Source organism: Dermacentor andersoni, chromosome 8 (genome assembly GCF_023375885.2).
Source record: "Dermacentor andersoni chromosome 8, qqDerAnde1_hic_scaffold, whole genome shotgun sequence".
NCBI lineage: Eukaryota > Metazoa > Arthropoda > Arachnida > Ixodida > Ixodidae > Dermacentor > Dermacentor andersoni.
In genome coordinates this window covers 104,274,359-104,290,197 of record NC_092821.1, presented here as the reverse complement: position 1 = coordinate 104,290,197, position 15,839 = coordinate 104,274,359, and the positions used below count along the sequence as shown (strand labels likewise).

The following is a 15,839-nucleotide window of genomic DNA, read 5'->3' as shown; positions in this document are numbered from 1 at the left end:
TTGTGTTAGAAGCATTGGCATATGAATAGGGTACACTTCTAACGTATCAGGGTAAATGTGGCTACTATTGTTTCCGCTCGCGATTTGTTGCATGCCCACGAGTGCAGATGAGAAGAATAAAAATGAGCCTTTTTTGTTGTTGACCACAACCTTTATAAAGCCTACAAATAATAAAGCCAAGGCAAGTTTGGTTGTAGCTTTTTTCATGGAAGTTTGGAAAGTGATGAAAGGAATGAAATGGGACATCTGCTTAAGAATGTTTGGTGCGTGCAGACTGCTTGGCATGTCTTCAAGAGTCGTTCGCGTAGCATTCGACAGATGGTAAGCGCGATCGTCATTAGCTAGCCTTGGCACACAACATATCGCTGTGGCAAGTTCTGGGTGCGATCATTACACATGAGAGGGAAAAAAAAAATCGAATTTTGACGACAAAATTCAGGGGTCCGATCATTACGTGAGTGCAATTATGCAAGTAAATACGGTACATGGGACAAGATTACCACTGATGACGACAAGCAATAAGATAATCTTGTCATGTAATCTTGTCCTATGCCCTGCTTTCACACTGTAAACCTTGCGCCATAGAGCGAGAATTACTAACTAGCCTAATCTACCATGCTTCTGGGCCAGTTGATCCTAAGTGATCACATTGGGCCTCTTCGATTTGTCATCCTGGACTGTCCAGCACTGCCCGAGGCTAATACGCAATGCTCTTTGGCTGAAAGCACCGGCTTAGGTAGTTCTGAACTGTCAGGGATGGATAACCGAAGAGGCCCACTGATCTCACCATTGCCGCTGCCATGGGAAAACTTTACACGATTGACCCCTCGGTGACTCGTGGAACTGATATTTGGCGTCACACTTGTACTTCGTTCGGTTAGACCTTCTGAGGAGCTTTTCGTTTATATCAGCATGCGCTTTTATAGAGAATATCACATATAACGAAAGTACTCAATTGTCAGATGAGATTTCATTATAACTTGCTTTGACTGTGTTACAACCCTTGAACGCTATATTTACCTCAAGAAAGGTTATAGAACAGGGCCCATATTCACAAGAAGGTCTTGTGCTACAGTTGTTCGTTAGAGAAAATTTAAGACAATCATGAGTTAGACATATTATAAGCGAAGGCAGCTGGCTGGTGGCAAAGAGCCCTTGCAAAGGAAGAGTTTTGTGATTTCCGCCCCAGGTGCTCATTAAAAATTACGAGCTTTAAAAATACAGTGCCTTTAGCGGCGAGAACACTTACTTGGTGACTTCCTTGGTGAGCTCGTTGCCAACCACGGTGGCGACTCCCCTGGTGCGGCAGAAGGCATTGTTGATAGCCGACTGCTTTCCAGAGACATCGTCCTTGTGCGAACAAGAGTACAGGACTTCGAGACAGGACAGTGCCACGACCTTGCTGGCCAACTCCCACTCGGAGCCCTGTGCAAAGCCATGGGTGATGCATTACCTTCTTCAGCATTCTGTATAGCCTTGAGAACCCTGAACTGGGGAAGGGCAAAGCAGGGGCATAAGGCCGAGAAGAAGGCACTAAGAGCTTAAAAAAAAGAAAGAAGTTCTGGATGTGCTGAATTTAAAACAATGCAGCTAGACTGTACTCCATTTCATACACGGCGTACAACACTACGAAAGCTAACGAGAATTCCCTCCCTGCTCACATTTACAACTGAAATTAGGTGCGTCACATATGACAGAAAGGCATAGGCCTGCATCATGTAATTCCATGTATCATAAAGTCTCACACTTTAATGTGGCAATACATGAAATATTTATTACACTAAAGGCATTGTAGCTCTGAACCCATTTACCCCTGAATGAGCTACTGTGACATACTTCAGTGACCAGTAGCCATGGCGCACTGCTAGCGCTCATGATCAGAATGTATTGCGTCACTACTAGAAGCCATAAGGTGCACAAATATGTAATTTGATGTAACCTTATGCCTGCATGTTGTAGTTGTAATAGGTTCCACAATAAGTAGTTCCATAGAAAGCAGTGCAGATCAAAAACTGCACTGCAAAATGCGTGGAGTAGGACTTCTACGACCACATTATTTGTGTAGCCTCTGCAGTGTTGCCAGCCAAGTAAGAAATGGAGAAGTGACAATGGCTTTGTCTCTCCATAAAAGCATGGTCGTACCGATCGTATCTTTGATGCGACAGTGTCCACAATGGCAGTAACATTGTCGACGAAGAATTGTCGCAACGAAGACTTGGAGCTGTGCCTCAGGAGTTGAGGCAGGAGCTTGGATGCGATAGAGAGCCTCGCCGACGTTGGGAGGCCGCGCAGAGTGGCGGCACATTTGTAGGCTGTGGTGAGGAGCTGCTGTTGCTTTGCCTCGGCGCACCTGTGGAGTCGAGAGGCGAGATTTGTCAAAGAGACAGTGGTAGCCGACGCTCGTTAAGGCAAGAAACAAAGGTCACAGAAAATTTATCTGTAGAATACATCCGCTATGCTGCTACGTTGTCCTTCACAATGAGTTGCAGCATAGGAGGCAACAGAGCGAGCCGGAGGGAGTGTCATAATGTTGCAATGTCCTGCTCCCACCTGAACACCTTCAGTATCCCAATGTCCCGACACAGTAGAAATGAAACTGAAAGTGGCAGTAGAAAGGCCATTATATTAAATTATTTTGGGCACACTGAGGATTGCTAGTATTTTTTTTCTAGGGTTTAGAGATCAAGGACCTCCATGTAATGCAAAAATATGAAGTCAAAAATACCATGTTAGTAATGCTCCAACGGTAAAGTTTTAACAGACGACTATTGGGCGAATGAAGGGGTTACGTGCCTTGGCATGGTGCGGCGCAGGGAAAGCAGCACTTCATGCTCGAGGAAGTGGCTCTTGTCCTCACGGTAAAGCACGCGGAGCAGGAGTTCGAGGAGCACAGTGCTCCCAGTGCGCTCGAGGCCAGCCAACAGCTGCGCAAGAATGTGACAAATGATTCTTCCACACGACCAAGTTGAAAATGTAAACCCGCACAAAAAGCAGTGCCTGAACAGATGGCAGCAACACTTCTGCAACCTTGGGAGATACGAGAGGTCTCAAAGCACTGTGGTATACCAGGTGTTCCAGCAAATGCTGCGATCTTAAAGAACAGTGCAGCAGAGATAAGAAAATTCCAATTGTACAATTGACAACAGGTGCTCAAAGGTAAATAATCAGAGTGCTAATTGGTGAATTTCATATATACAGAGCGATTATTGCATTTCCATTAATGCCTGATGGAGTGAACAATGTGACACACAACACAAACACACACACACACACACAAAAAGGAAACTTATCTCTACTGCACCATTTTTAAGAATTGCTGAAAAGATTATTTACCATACCTGCTGACTCGTGAACATTATTATTCACAAAAATCCATGCAGGTACTACCAGGTAACAGAAGGGAGAAGGAGGAGAAGAAATAACACCATATACCGTAGTTATTTGAATCTAGACCGACAGTTTTTTTTCAAATAATCATATTCCAAACTCTAGCGTCGGCTTAGATTCGACGATTTTAAAAAATGCACCAGTTTTTCGTTGAAACTGTTAATATGGTGCATAGCTAGCGGCATCTAGAAAAGTCAGTATCGCAGCCGCTACTAGCCGTGCCAGTAGCCAACCGTACACAAGCGAAGTCGCCATTTTGACCTGTGTTGTGTCGGCCGTATCGGTGTGCGGCGAGGTGTTATCGCGATGGCACCAAGCAGGAGATGCCACTACAGTGCCGCTTTCAAGCGAAAAGTTGTGATAGCCGCAGAGGCATCGTCGAACCTTCAAGCCGGGTGGGACTTCGGCGTCAACGAGAAAAATGTCCGTCGCTGGAGGGGACAACGACAGCAGCTTTTGCGTGTGCCGCAACGAGGATAGCATTTAGCAGACCAAAGAAAGGCCGTCACCACAAAGCGGAGACAGTTTTGGCCGACTTTGTTCGGACGCAGAGAGCAGCTGCCCTTCCAGTGACAACAGAAGTGCTCCAAGCGAAATATAGGGAACTTTTGAGGGAGCGAGGCCTAACGCCAAAGGATTTCAAAGCTAGCCGGGGCTGGCTTCAAAAATTCATGAAGCGCTTCGGCTTCAGCCTCCGACGTCGCACTTCAATAGATGCGCATTTTGTTAATAATTATTTATATTTAAACACAGCACACCTGCAGCAGCAACCTTGGACCAGCAGAGACTGACAAACACATTGTTTTTAGACCACAGTGACTTCTGCCAACTTTTCTGTTTCTGATTTGGTCAGTTTCAGGAACTTGTCCTAGTACACTTAGTCGAAGCAAGCGCCCTGCATATGGCATCTTCTGCTGCTACAAGAGGGCCACACAATTTCTTTTTATTTGCATATAATTCTTGTGCAATCCTGCGCTTGTCTCATGCCTTTAAAACATTATCGTGAAAAGAACTTATCTTTTGTAAACCAAGTCGGTGCAACATGTGTAAAATCACACAATGAGCTCAAATTTGTGAACGTCATGAAAAATTCGAGAGAGTTGGTAGGTGTGCTGTTGACCCACATGGCACGCCACAGCAACCTGAAGGCACACTGAACCCCGGCAAAGTGCTCCGGCAGCTTTACAAGCATCATGTAGAACAGTAGCTAAGTTTTATTGGGAACATAAGCAGGCTCCAATGCGACTCAAGAGCCAGATTATTGCCACTATACCAGCTCATTCTAGTAATACAGCTCTAAGGTTTGTCTTTTGACAATTCTTGTAGAATTGCCAGTCAAATATGCCACGAACAAGGCAATGTAACGATGAGCTCCATTAGGAACACAGGAACATCCACAGAAAAAGCAAGGAATCTGGTTCATTGAAATACAGCCACGGTAATTTGTTAACGTTATTCAATGACGGAAACATTTTCCGCTGCCACGCACATCAGGCAATAGATGATCTTGAACATGCCTTTTGTATGGGGGAACAGAAAAGTTTTTGCAGTTCAGACAAACAACAAAACGTTCACTTGCGATGCTTAATCAATCAAACTTCACCTTGCGCATTGCCTGGGTGTAGGACAGCAGCTCGGGCACACCGGGAAGCAACTTGGACACCTCCATAGGAAAATGCTGCAGCACCATGTTCTCCAGGGTATCCCTGTTCACAGCCAGCAGTTTTTTTGTAGGCAACCAAACAGTTCACAAGAGATTGGGCTCAGCCTGGCAGAACTATTACAAGCGTCCTCAGAAACGCTGCGGCCATTCCTGTCAAACCCACGGTTTCTAATAATTAGAGGAAGGAGACAACAGTCCACACAACCCACGGGAGGAGTTGGCTCCCTCAAGCAAGCCTCAAACTCTTTCCCATATTATTCTTCCATACGTGCCTGCCGTAAACCCACACTGTTCGATCAGCTCGAGTAAATTAAAATTAAATTGTGCGAGTTTTAACGCGACAGCGTTAAGGAGCTCGTGTCGCAGAAAAGCCGGTGTCGTCGGCGTCGGCATCAACGGCGTTGGCCGCGAGCGATAAATCCCAGAAGGCACTTCATAAATAAAAAACATCTTGCAAAATCGGCTGGTGGGAATCGAACCGGGGTCTCCGGAGTGTGAGACGGAGACGCTACCACTCAGCCACGAGTTCGTTCCTTCAAAACGGGACAAAATCGCCTCTAGTGAATGCGGTGTTACCTTAGAAACGTGCCGTAGAAAGTTATACTGCGGTGTATATCGGTAATTATGACCATGTAACTTACAGAAGTCGCAGTTTCACGAGTAGCGAAGTACGTTTCCGCTACATTTCTTCTGCGCTTTGTGCACACGCAGAGCCATCTTGCGGCAAACACAGAAGACCCCCCTCCTCGCAATGTGTGGCGCGCCACTCGCCCCATGATCGCGTCCACCTTTATGGCGCGTCGAGGCCCGGCTATCTGTGCCGATCGTGACGTTTGGCTGGCGTAGCACGTTTGAGTAGGCGGTGTGAATGGGGTGCGATAACGCTATCGTGTTCCACTCTTGAAGGCGAAGCTTGAGCGTCCTCCAATTTTTTATGTTCTCGTAGCTGCACAGTAGCCCACGAGGGATGCCACACTGGAGGGCTCTGTATTCATTTTGACCACGTGGGGCTGCGCAACCAAAGAACGCATTTGCAGTGGCGAGGAATTGTATTGCGACCCCGTGCTCAGTAGTGCAAAGCCATAACCACTGAGCTACCGTGGCAAGTAAAACATGCTCAAGTCAATACAGATCCAACTCAATACAGATAAAACTCAATGCAGGTCGAGCCTTGCTACACTGAGATTTCATGCATGCTAACTAGTGCACTTCAACCTTGCTGTACTCTCACAAGTTTTGCGTTTTGAACAGGACTGAAGTGTCCAAAACAGATAGAACGAGGTCAAAATTGTTTGCGACAGTGTTATTAGTACCTAGTGCTTACAATTTAATGCCACCACTTTTTATACAATAATGGGCACGAGCAGACATTTCAAGGCTTGCTGTCGTCCTTTTGGTTTATTCACAGGTGTGCTCCCGTTACATAATTGGCAGGCGATGCCCTTCTGCGACACCCTCGGGCCTTGAAGGTATTGAAATAGATGAATAAATAAATAAATAAATAAATAAATAAATAAATAAATAAATAAATAAATAAATAAATAGTGTGGTCATTGAAGTCTCGCTCTGTGCACAGTTTTGCAGTGCGGTTGTTCTTGATGTGCGATACTTTCTACGGAATAACTACTTTGTATATTGCAACTACTCTAACTTGTGGACGCAAACTATTATGTCAAACTATGAATTATCAGTGCACATTCGTGCTGCCAGTATGCAACAAACTATATTTTGGCCGCAGAAACATGCGGCTCTGCTTGTTTGGCATTAAATAGGTTACCATCTGCGGTGCCTTTCATGTAATAATTACTTCACATTTTGAGGCATAAAAATGTGAGGCATGAGGTCACGTAGGACGACACGCCACATGCCTGTGCCTTTCGTTCGCATGCAATGTGAACGAAAGGTACAGAATAGCTGAGAATACAAGCTGTAAAAGAAGTCTCTCTAAGCCTTCATCGTATTGCTTGCTACGTGTGAAACAGAGTGATCTGTGGGGTTTCACGAACTAAGGTAACAGTGGGGCTGACAGGTACCATAGCGTGGGATCAATTTCGAACAATTGGGGCCTTTCAACATGCCCCCAAAAGTGCAGTTTGTCACTGTTTCTGCATTTGGCCATCCCTATCAAACTGTTGCTGCAGCCACCTGATGCAAAACCTGCGACGCTGTGCTTGGAAGCAGCAGAATGTCATCACTACTAAATCACAGTAGCGGGTTATGCTGCTTTGCGAGAATAAATACAATGCATTTACCACCATTGTTCTGTTGCATGATTTAACTTTGACGCACGAGGTTTGACATGAGCCTAGTTCCACGAACAGTAATGCGAAGGAAAATATTTCACCGCAAGTCTTACCTGAGCTTGTCGCAGGTTTCTTGACGTGTGTCGGTTGCAAACGCTGGAAGTAAGCCCAGTGCGAGAACCTGATAAAGAACGAAGTGAATTAGAAATGAAAATCTCCACATTAACTTCAAGTTATAATGTCTGGAATTACAGAAAAGGCTATAGGCTGAAGACTGGTGCTACTTTCACGAAGATGAAGTACAGTTAGCTTCAAAACTTTACAGAGCATGCGTCTTCCAAAACAATTTTTTTCCTGCAGCCAAAAGGAAATAGTTTTTTCCTCTGCAGCCGGTAAAGTACCTCACTGTCTTGGTCCAATTTTCGGATGCCGGGCTGCAGAAATAGATTCTTCCAAGATCTTGTGCCCCATGAAACGTTGATGAAGACTACACATTGATCGGGGCATGACTTTTGTTCAAGTCATAAGAAAGCCAGGTGGGCTAAGCCTAGCCCACATGCCAAATTAAATGAATACCAATTTCACAAGTTGGCTTGATCTCACTGATAGAATGACGCTGTTTGACGCCCAAATGCAGCAATGAAGCTACGAGGAATGCCGTAATCAGGGGTGTACCAGATAAATTTTGACTGCATTGATGTCTTTAATGTGCACCTGAATCTAATTTAAGATCATATAATCTTTGACACCCTCGTCTGTGGAAATGCGGTGACGACTGGGAGTCCAACCTGCAACCTTGATCTCAGGCACACCTTCAACTGACAGCAGTGTTTTCGGCACCTCACCAACACTACCTGTTTTAATGCAATTAGTGTTTTTAGGATACTTCAGGTGTTTTTCGGTATTGATCCATGCCCGGACCTAACCCTTTTCGTTTCCTTTCACGCCAACTTGGGTCACTTGGTGTGCACCACTGGGTATGTGCTGCTCTTCATAATAATCCTCATGTAAAACATATTACTAAATTTACTAGGGGTGTGTCTTAATACTTGAGTATCACCGAATCGAATCAAATAGTGGAAGTTCAAATTGAATATCTACTATTTGATCTTCTGAATATTCATTATATTCAATGCAAAGAACCGTGCAGTGCCACCTGTTGCGTGCTTGATGCCACGCAAGTGAGAGCCTCACTTCATCGTTTTCAACGAAAAAAAAAAAAAAAGCGCCGCGCGTGCCGCAGACCCCCTGATGCGGTTGCGGACTTTCTGGGAGCACTTCTGCACTATAAGCTCCGCACGTTCCCTGACGCCACCCTGACACGGCGATCGTACACAGAGCGCGTGAATGTACGAATTCGCAGAGCGGCACCGCGTCGGCCGGGGCCACCTCTGTAGGTACGATAACGTGACGTGGACAGAGAAAATGGCAACAGCATTGTGTCTTTCGAAAAGTGTGACAAAACGTGCAAAGACTGGACTGATTAGTCACTAGACGGCATGCAGATCGTGTTGGATAAACTGTGACAAATCTAATGCTCCTTCAACAGCTGTAAATCTAACCCATACGCTTGACTTTGGGACCGATCACTGACGAGCCACCCGTATGAACGCATCAGCAGCAAGCATTAAGCAATGGCTTCAGGCCGTTTACCACATCAAACAGTGGCAAATTTTCGTCATGGCCATAATATCTAGGCCATTAGGCCCAATCAGGCAATGGCAACAAAAGTTACGGTTTGGTGCTGAATTGATGCAGATGTATTTGCAGAAGCTGTGCGACACTCAGAAAGTCAGCAAACGGCCTCTTAAACAAAAGCAAGAGTACAGGATGGCAACGAAGTTGTTAACGGCCACCATTTTAGTAACATGCTACATGGCGACCTCTCATTCCTGGCGCCGCTCGTAAATGCACATCAGTCACTTTTTTGTAGCTTTGAGCAACTCCTCAGAAAACTAGCTTTGAATTTACATGGTGAGTGTGAAAGTTAGGTCTGACTAGTGCAATGACCGCGCAGCTGGATAAATTTGTATGCAGAGAATGCAGGGGAGGAGTGGCGCGCGAACTTGTCGTGGCCCTCCCAATTTCACAATCCTGCTGTTTATCGTCGGCGCCAACTGCGGTCGACAGCACCAACGATGGCTATGCAAAAGCGGCGATTGAGTCACGTCACTTGCGGTCCGCGCTTTTGTCTATCGTGCAGATTGACCTACCTGCCCTAAATATGGAAAAGTCCATCTGTTTTTCAGAGGAAAACTGGAAAACAAAACTTTCTTTGAATTAAAGGAGTGCCATAAAACACATGTCCACTATTGAACTGGAATCCTCATACAGTGCGACATAAGGTCCCTAATCCTTTAGCTTTAGACGGGAAAAAGCACTTGATTCTGTTCAACAGACATTTTGCTAAAAAAAAATAGTTTCCAGCCCTTCATATTGTTATGTAGTAGTTTGCGCTGCTATGAAAAGATCTTGTACTATACTAGAATATAGCAAAACTGAGCTGTAATCAGTACTGGCATACTAATGTGGTGTTCCCTTTAATAAGAGTAGACCGTACTGTAAATCTTGATTTTCATGTACCGAAGTTACTGCTAGCGTGCCACATTCTTGTTACGCTAAGCTAAGAGACTTCAGAGAATGTGCAGCACCACGTTTTTCTGCTGTAAATTTGTAAGCATTAAACTTTGCAATAAATTTTTCATATTCCATTTGATACTCGACTTTCTTGACATGATTTCATGTTCGATTCGAAATCTACTATTTGGTATGCCTACACCGCGACCAATTACACGCCTATTTTAAGACAAATTGCTAATCATACTAATGTCTCCAATCATCCTCGAAGTACGGATACTGTGGAAATTTTTTTTAAGCTGCCAAGCACTGGCACATCATTGATTATGGCACCTGGATTTAAAGAACTCTCAAAAGAACTCAATGACACAGATGTGAAAGAGATTACCTTGTCAACAAGAGCAGCGCCTGGTCGTTCCAACAGCTTGAGAAGAATTGCAAACAGGGTTTCAAAGTGGGGGCTCTTTGGTATTGCTATCTGTTGGCAGAAAATGCAAAAAGAAAAGGAAGAAACAGAAAGGATTCAGAAACTAAAGCGTGTTAGCAACAAGATGAGATGACCAGGAAAGCTGTCTAATTTACCACGCTACTTCGACCATGAAACTGTTATAGTTGAGATTAAAATTCTCACACCGAGAAACTTTGTTAAGCCCGAATCATTGGATCAGAGGAACATTGTGGGTTCATAATTAATAAAAACAGCTGGGGAAGTCCCTATTTGTTCATTCTCATAAAGTCAGCTAGAAGGACAATGGACCAACTAGTAATTTCTGGGCACCCTCACGCATTAAAACATGGTGCTCCACTGCCAGAAGTAGACGGGACACTGTAAAACAAACTTGTAGAAGATAAAGAGAATGCAAATCGCTGCGCTGCAAATTATAAAGCTCTGGCAAAAGAGGTGCAAAAAAAAAGGGATACCAGCAGTATATTTCAGAGCAGTGAAAATTTTCGTAGCACAACACGACATCCGGAGCATGATTTCCACCTACCTCAGGACTCACGTGCACAAGCTTTTCTAAAACCAGGACTGCAGAGTTGACGGCCGTTTGAGGAGAGTCTTCCTTGAAAAAGCAAGCAAGCGAGGGCCAGTGTTTCATCACTTCGGATGACAATGTCGAACCGTACCTGTAATTAAAAAGATGACATGAGGGAAGAACAATGGCAACAAAGGTGACAGCAGCAGAATGGGAATAGCATCCCCAAGTCCAGATCGTGGTTGATTGCTGGGGTGTCGCATCCCAAAGCAATGCCTGGGCTACAAATCGCTGTAGAAGACGGCTCCAGATGAAAAATTAAGTTAAATATAGTTCATTCAATAATGTTTAAGTAATGTAATTATTAATTAACTACGACTGCAAGACAACACTGACAATATGCACAGATACACTGTGTTCAGGATGGTTTCAGATCAATTTCGCCCATGTGCATCTTTAATGCACATTCCGAGGTGTGGTACACAAGCATTTTTACATTCTGCACACATCAGCATGCAGCCAGAACCACCGGGAATGGAACTCACAATATCATGTTGAGCAGCAGATTGCCATAGCCACTGAGCCTTTGCAATGAGTATTCATGCACATAACCAATGCACATAACCGCACATTTTTCAAATCTCTATAAAAGCAACTGGCCGCAATCTTTCAGCAGAAAGCAAAGTTCTGGAAATACAGTTAAAACCCTGATATAATGAAGTCAGTGAAATGAGCATGTTGGATGTATTGAAATTTCGTTATACAGTAGACATCTGTTAATTCAACTTCAGTTATTTAAATTTTTTGGTTCGATCCTGGCCAAAGGTAGCGACCCCTTTGGTGGCAGCATCTGTCACAGCAGAGCTAAGGGGATAGTGCTACACGTCGTCACTCATCGATAATGGCTATTTTCGGCCCGCACTAGGATGATGCTCAAGCAATGAACCATAGCTCATGATACTTGATCACGGTATTTACAACAATCCTAACATGGGCCTTTCTTCCTTTTTAAAAAATTTGGGCGAATGTTTCAGTGCAATCGGGCACAAAACCAAAACCACTTTTACAATGTTTACTTGCTTTACCACACAACACAATTGTACTGCGGCGAGGTTGAATTTTTAAAAAGAAATGTGTTAGGTGAAGCTGACTTTATGAAACTGGCCGCTGTTCTGCAACAATCTTTACAGTTCTACAGTGTTTAGGAGCTTTAACGTCATTCCTATGTTAGTTTATTGCTTTGGACACACCGAAAGTGTGCGTACATTTGATTAGGGGGTGTGTTAGAATCTGGCAAATATTCCCAAATGAATCAGGGGTGTGTTTCGGCGTTTTTTCGACAACTTGTTTATTTGGCCCGCTGGATAATTAGATCAATTTCGTCACTCCTTTCAGGGTCTAATTAACAGAAGTTGACTTTTACTGAAATTTGACCTTCTGTGCAAATAGGTAGTCACCGAGAGATTTTTCTTACACGGAAGAGGCTGCAAAATTTTCTAAATTAGCAAACAGAAAAACAAATTTCAATGAGAAAAAGAATTCATTTTGTTGAACCTGAGAGTTGGCGATGAAATATACGGTTTGATACCAAGGTGATGATATCTTCACATCTGCCTATGAAATGAACCCAGCTACGCTTTTGCATCCGCTCTGCCCCCACAGCTGACAGTGTTGTCCACAGCGGGACGACGCTATCTAAAAAGTGCTGGAAGTGCATAGCGAATGCTTTGTTTCCCTCTCATTTCAATGTGTCTCCAAAACTTGAGATTATGCCATCTCCTGTACTAAATGCGTGGGAAGACAGTGAACATGATAGCATGCAATCTCGGCCCATCTGCTCTTTGCACACATGGCAGATTACCTCTAAAACAGGGTGCGCGGGCTGCGTATGCACTCAGCGGCAGTGACAGCCAAGCGCAGCCACAGCCGTAGTAGAAAAAGAGATGGTTGCCAACTTGGCCTCCCTCCCCCTCTTTCCCACATGTTTGAGTGTGTTACGCTACACTCTGCTACCCCGCCCCCCTCCCTTTTCCCCTTGTTTGGCCAGGAAAACGATGCTTATCCAACTACCATCCTTCCCAGCTCACCCTCGCCTGCTTTCACTCACACCCAGCTGGGTGCGATAGGATCTTATCACAGTTGGACTTAATATAAAAAAGGATGCCACTGCGTTCCGGTGGTCACTCTTGGTTAGCGCAGTGTACAATTTGAGAGGTGCATTTGCAAGCAGCTGCTGGTAATTGGACCATTCGACCATCTGTGTCCATGGAAGCTTCCGTTTACTGTCTTGGTATTCCTCTGAGGCGGTAGTGAAATTTTGCTATATTGAAAATGTGTATAAACACACTCGATTATACCGATGTTTTAAATACATGGTGTTCTATGGGCAAGAAATTATAAAATGATAAGTACTTTGTTATATTGAGAACTTCATTATATTCAAGTTTGTTGTATTGAGGTCTAGCTGTAATTTTATTTGGTATCTTCAACTGCCACCACTTTCAATTGGTAATTGTGGCTGGCAACTGTATACAGATTTCGCTGTGTGAGAATTTTGCCTTCAGCTGCAGCTTCATGGCAAGGCGCACTTTGCTGTGAAACCACGGATGAGGGCAAAAATTTGCGTATGGCCCAGACCCTCAACTCTGTACTTTAGTTTCAGGAATTTTCTGGCATGGGCATATAAGCACAAAGCTACAACTGATGCAAAAAAAGCAAGAAAGGAGTAAGGGAATGAAACGTACTACTCCAAAGCTACACTTAACAAGCTTGCAGTGCAGCATGCTTACAGTGAAACCAGCTGCTTGTCTTGTAGAATGTGGCTCAGGACTTGAGTCAAGTGAGCAGTAGCGCTACTGGTCAACTTGAGAGCTGCTGGCACAAATGTTCCTGTGTTCTCAAGAAAGAGCTGACATAACTGGTCACCCATGACATTCCAAGCCCTCGTGGGTTCCAGGCTTTGAAGAATGCTGCTTGCCTGCACCAAAGAAATGGGAATTTAACCTTTCTTTACAAATACTGCAGGCCCTGCTCAGGCCCTTGCAGGAGTGGATACAAACAGAACAGTACATAAAATAATACACAATGGTTTGGGAACATTTTTACGGCACTTAAAAAACATATCCCAGTAAGGTTGTTATGAAAAAAAAAAAGAAGTCTTCAATAATTACGATACTCCCTAAAGAAAATTTGAGCACAGCTTGATAAGTGCTTTTATTTTGTGATATAGTGAAGCAAAGAATTTGCAACTGAAATCACTGCACCGACTGGCGGTGGGCCAGTGCCATCGGTGCCTTCACAGAGGGAGGGGCAGTATGGGAACCCTGGCATGATGAGTGGCATCGGAGCCAGCTGTGGGAGACGACGACAATGAATGCACGAGCAGTGGCAAGAGCACGTTCGCGTGGCTACACCGAGAGACGTTGACAAGCCAACTGTTACTGTTTCTATGTTACTAAATTTAAAAACTAAATCATCATGTGGTCCCGACAACCTTCCTAACGTGTTTCTGAAGAGATATGCGGAATCTATTGCAAAGTTTCTAGTTATTTTATTTCGTATTTCATTACTTCATGGGAAATTACCGAGCGACTGGAAGATAGCCAGGGTTGTGCCAATACACAAGAAAGGTGACCGCACATTATTACAAAATTATCGTCCAATATCACTTACATCATCATGTTGTAAACTAATCGAACATATTATTGCCAACCAGATTAATGAATTTTTAGATGCACACGCAGTCCTCTCTAATTTCCAGCACGGGTTTAGAAAAGGATACTCAACAATTACACAATTAATTACAGTAATACATTCATTCGCGCTTCATGTCTCGATAGGAACGGGCAGATTGATGCAATATTTCTTGACTTCAGTAAAGCTTTCGATAGAGTTCCCCATGACAAACTAATTTTAAAACTCAGACGCATTGGACTCCCAGAAATTTTAATCATATGGATATCAAACTATTTAACCAATCGCTACCAATTTGTAACAGTTAATGAGCAGCAATCAGGTTGCCTTCCGGTCGGCTCTGGCGTACCCCAAGGAAGTGTGCTGGGGCCATTATTGTTCTTATTATATATTAATGACATTGCTGCTGAACTTGATCCGAATGTCCAAATCAGGTTGTTTGCGGATGATTGTGTGCTTTTTCAAGAAATAACTTCAATTAACGACCAAATCCATCTTAACTCCTCTCTTGCTAAGATTTTTGAATGGTGTGAAACGTGGGACATGAAACTTAACACAGATAAGACCGTCTTTCTTCGCTTCTCTCGCAAAAAAGCTCCGCTTTCTTTTAACTACAGGCTTGGTTCGTCACCTTTGCTGGAAGAGACTAAATATAAGTATTTGGGTGTCACACTAACTAATACTTTATCATGGAATTTACATATAGATAACATCTGTTCTTCCGCATTCCGTAAACCGTACTTTTTAAGACATAAGCTAAGAAGTTCTCCCCCTAGCGTAAAATTACTTGCTTACAATTCACTAATTAGACCTAAACTTGAATATGCATGCGTTGTCTGGGACCCATTTAATAAACACAATATCACCCGCCTAGAAAAGGTACAGAGAAAAGCTGTAAGGTTTATTACTCTAAATTTTCCCCATATGACTCACCCTCTGAATTAATGCACATTAACGGTATACAATGTCTTGAACAACGAAGAAAAAATTCACGTTTGCAATTTCTTTTCTTGCTTTGGAATCAAGATCTAGCTATTAACCCTTCTCCATACCTGTCGCTTTCAACTTCAAGGCATACACGCCACCATCATCTTAATTCCCTGACACCATATTTTGCGCGAACAGATTTATTCAAGTTTTCATTTTTCCCTCGCACGATAACCGACTGGAATGATTCCTTATTGCCTTTCGCCACACTTTGATGTTTTTTTTTAGCTTTGTTATTATTGTTTATTGTTTTGTTGTCATTTGACCCACCCTGCTTGGACCTGTACAAGGTTTGCAGTATTGAATAAAGAA

At 43.7% G+C, this 15,839-nt stretch overlaps 1 protein-coding gene across 1 annotated transcript in view; it reads right to left on the bottom strand.

Annotated features, from left to right (window-relative positions):
- The window catches only part of LOC126529470 (DNA-dependent protein kinase catalytic subunit-like), a 181,166-nt gene that overhangs the window by 100,477 nt on the left and 64,850 nt on the right, over window positions 1–15,839 (bottom strand). The window contains exons 38-45 of the mRNA XM_072284110.1: window positions 13,637–13,824; window positions 10,863–10,998; window positions 10,259–10,348; window positions 7,407–7,474; window positions 4,991–5,093; window positions 2,794–2,924; window positions 2,143–2,350; window positions 1,250–1,425 (exon numbers count right to left, since the gene is read on the bottom strand). Coding sequence (XP_072140211.1) covers window positions 1,250–1,425; window positions 2,143–2,350; window positions 2,794–2,924; window positions 4,991–5,093; window positions 7,407–7,474; window positions 10,259–10,348; window positions 10,863–10,998; window positions 13,637–13,824 — 1,100 coding nt within the window. The remainder of the gene's footprint in view (window positions 1–1,249; window positions 1,426–2,142; window positions 2,351–2,793; window positions 2,925–4,990; window positions 5,094–7,406; window positions 7,475–10,258; window positions 10,349–10,862; window positions 10,999–13,636; window positions 13,825–15,839) is intronic.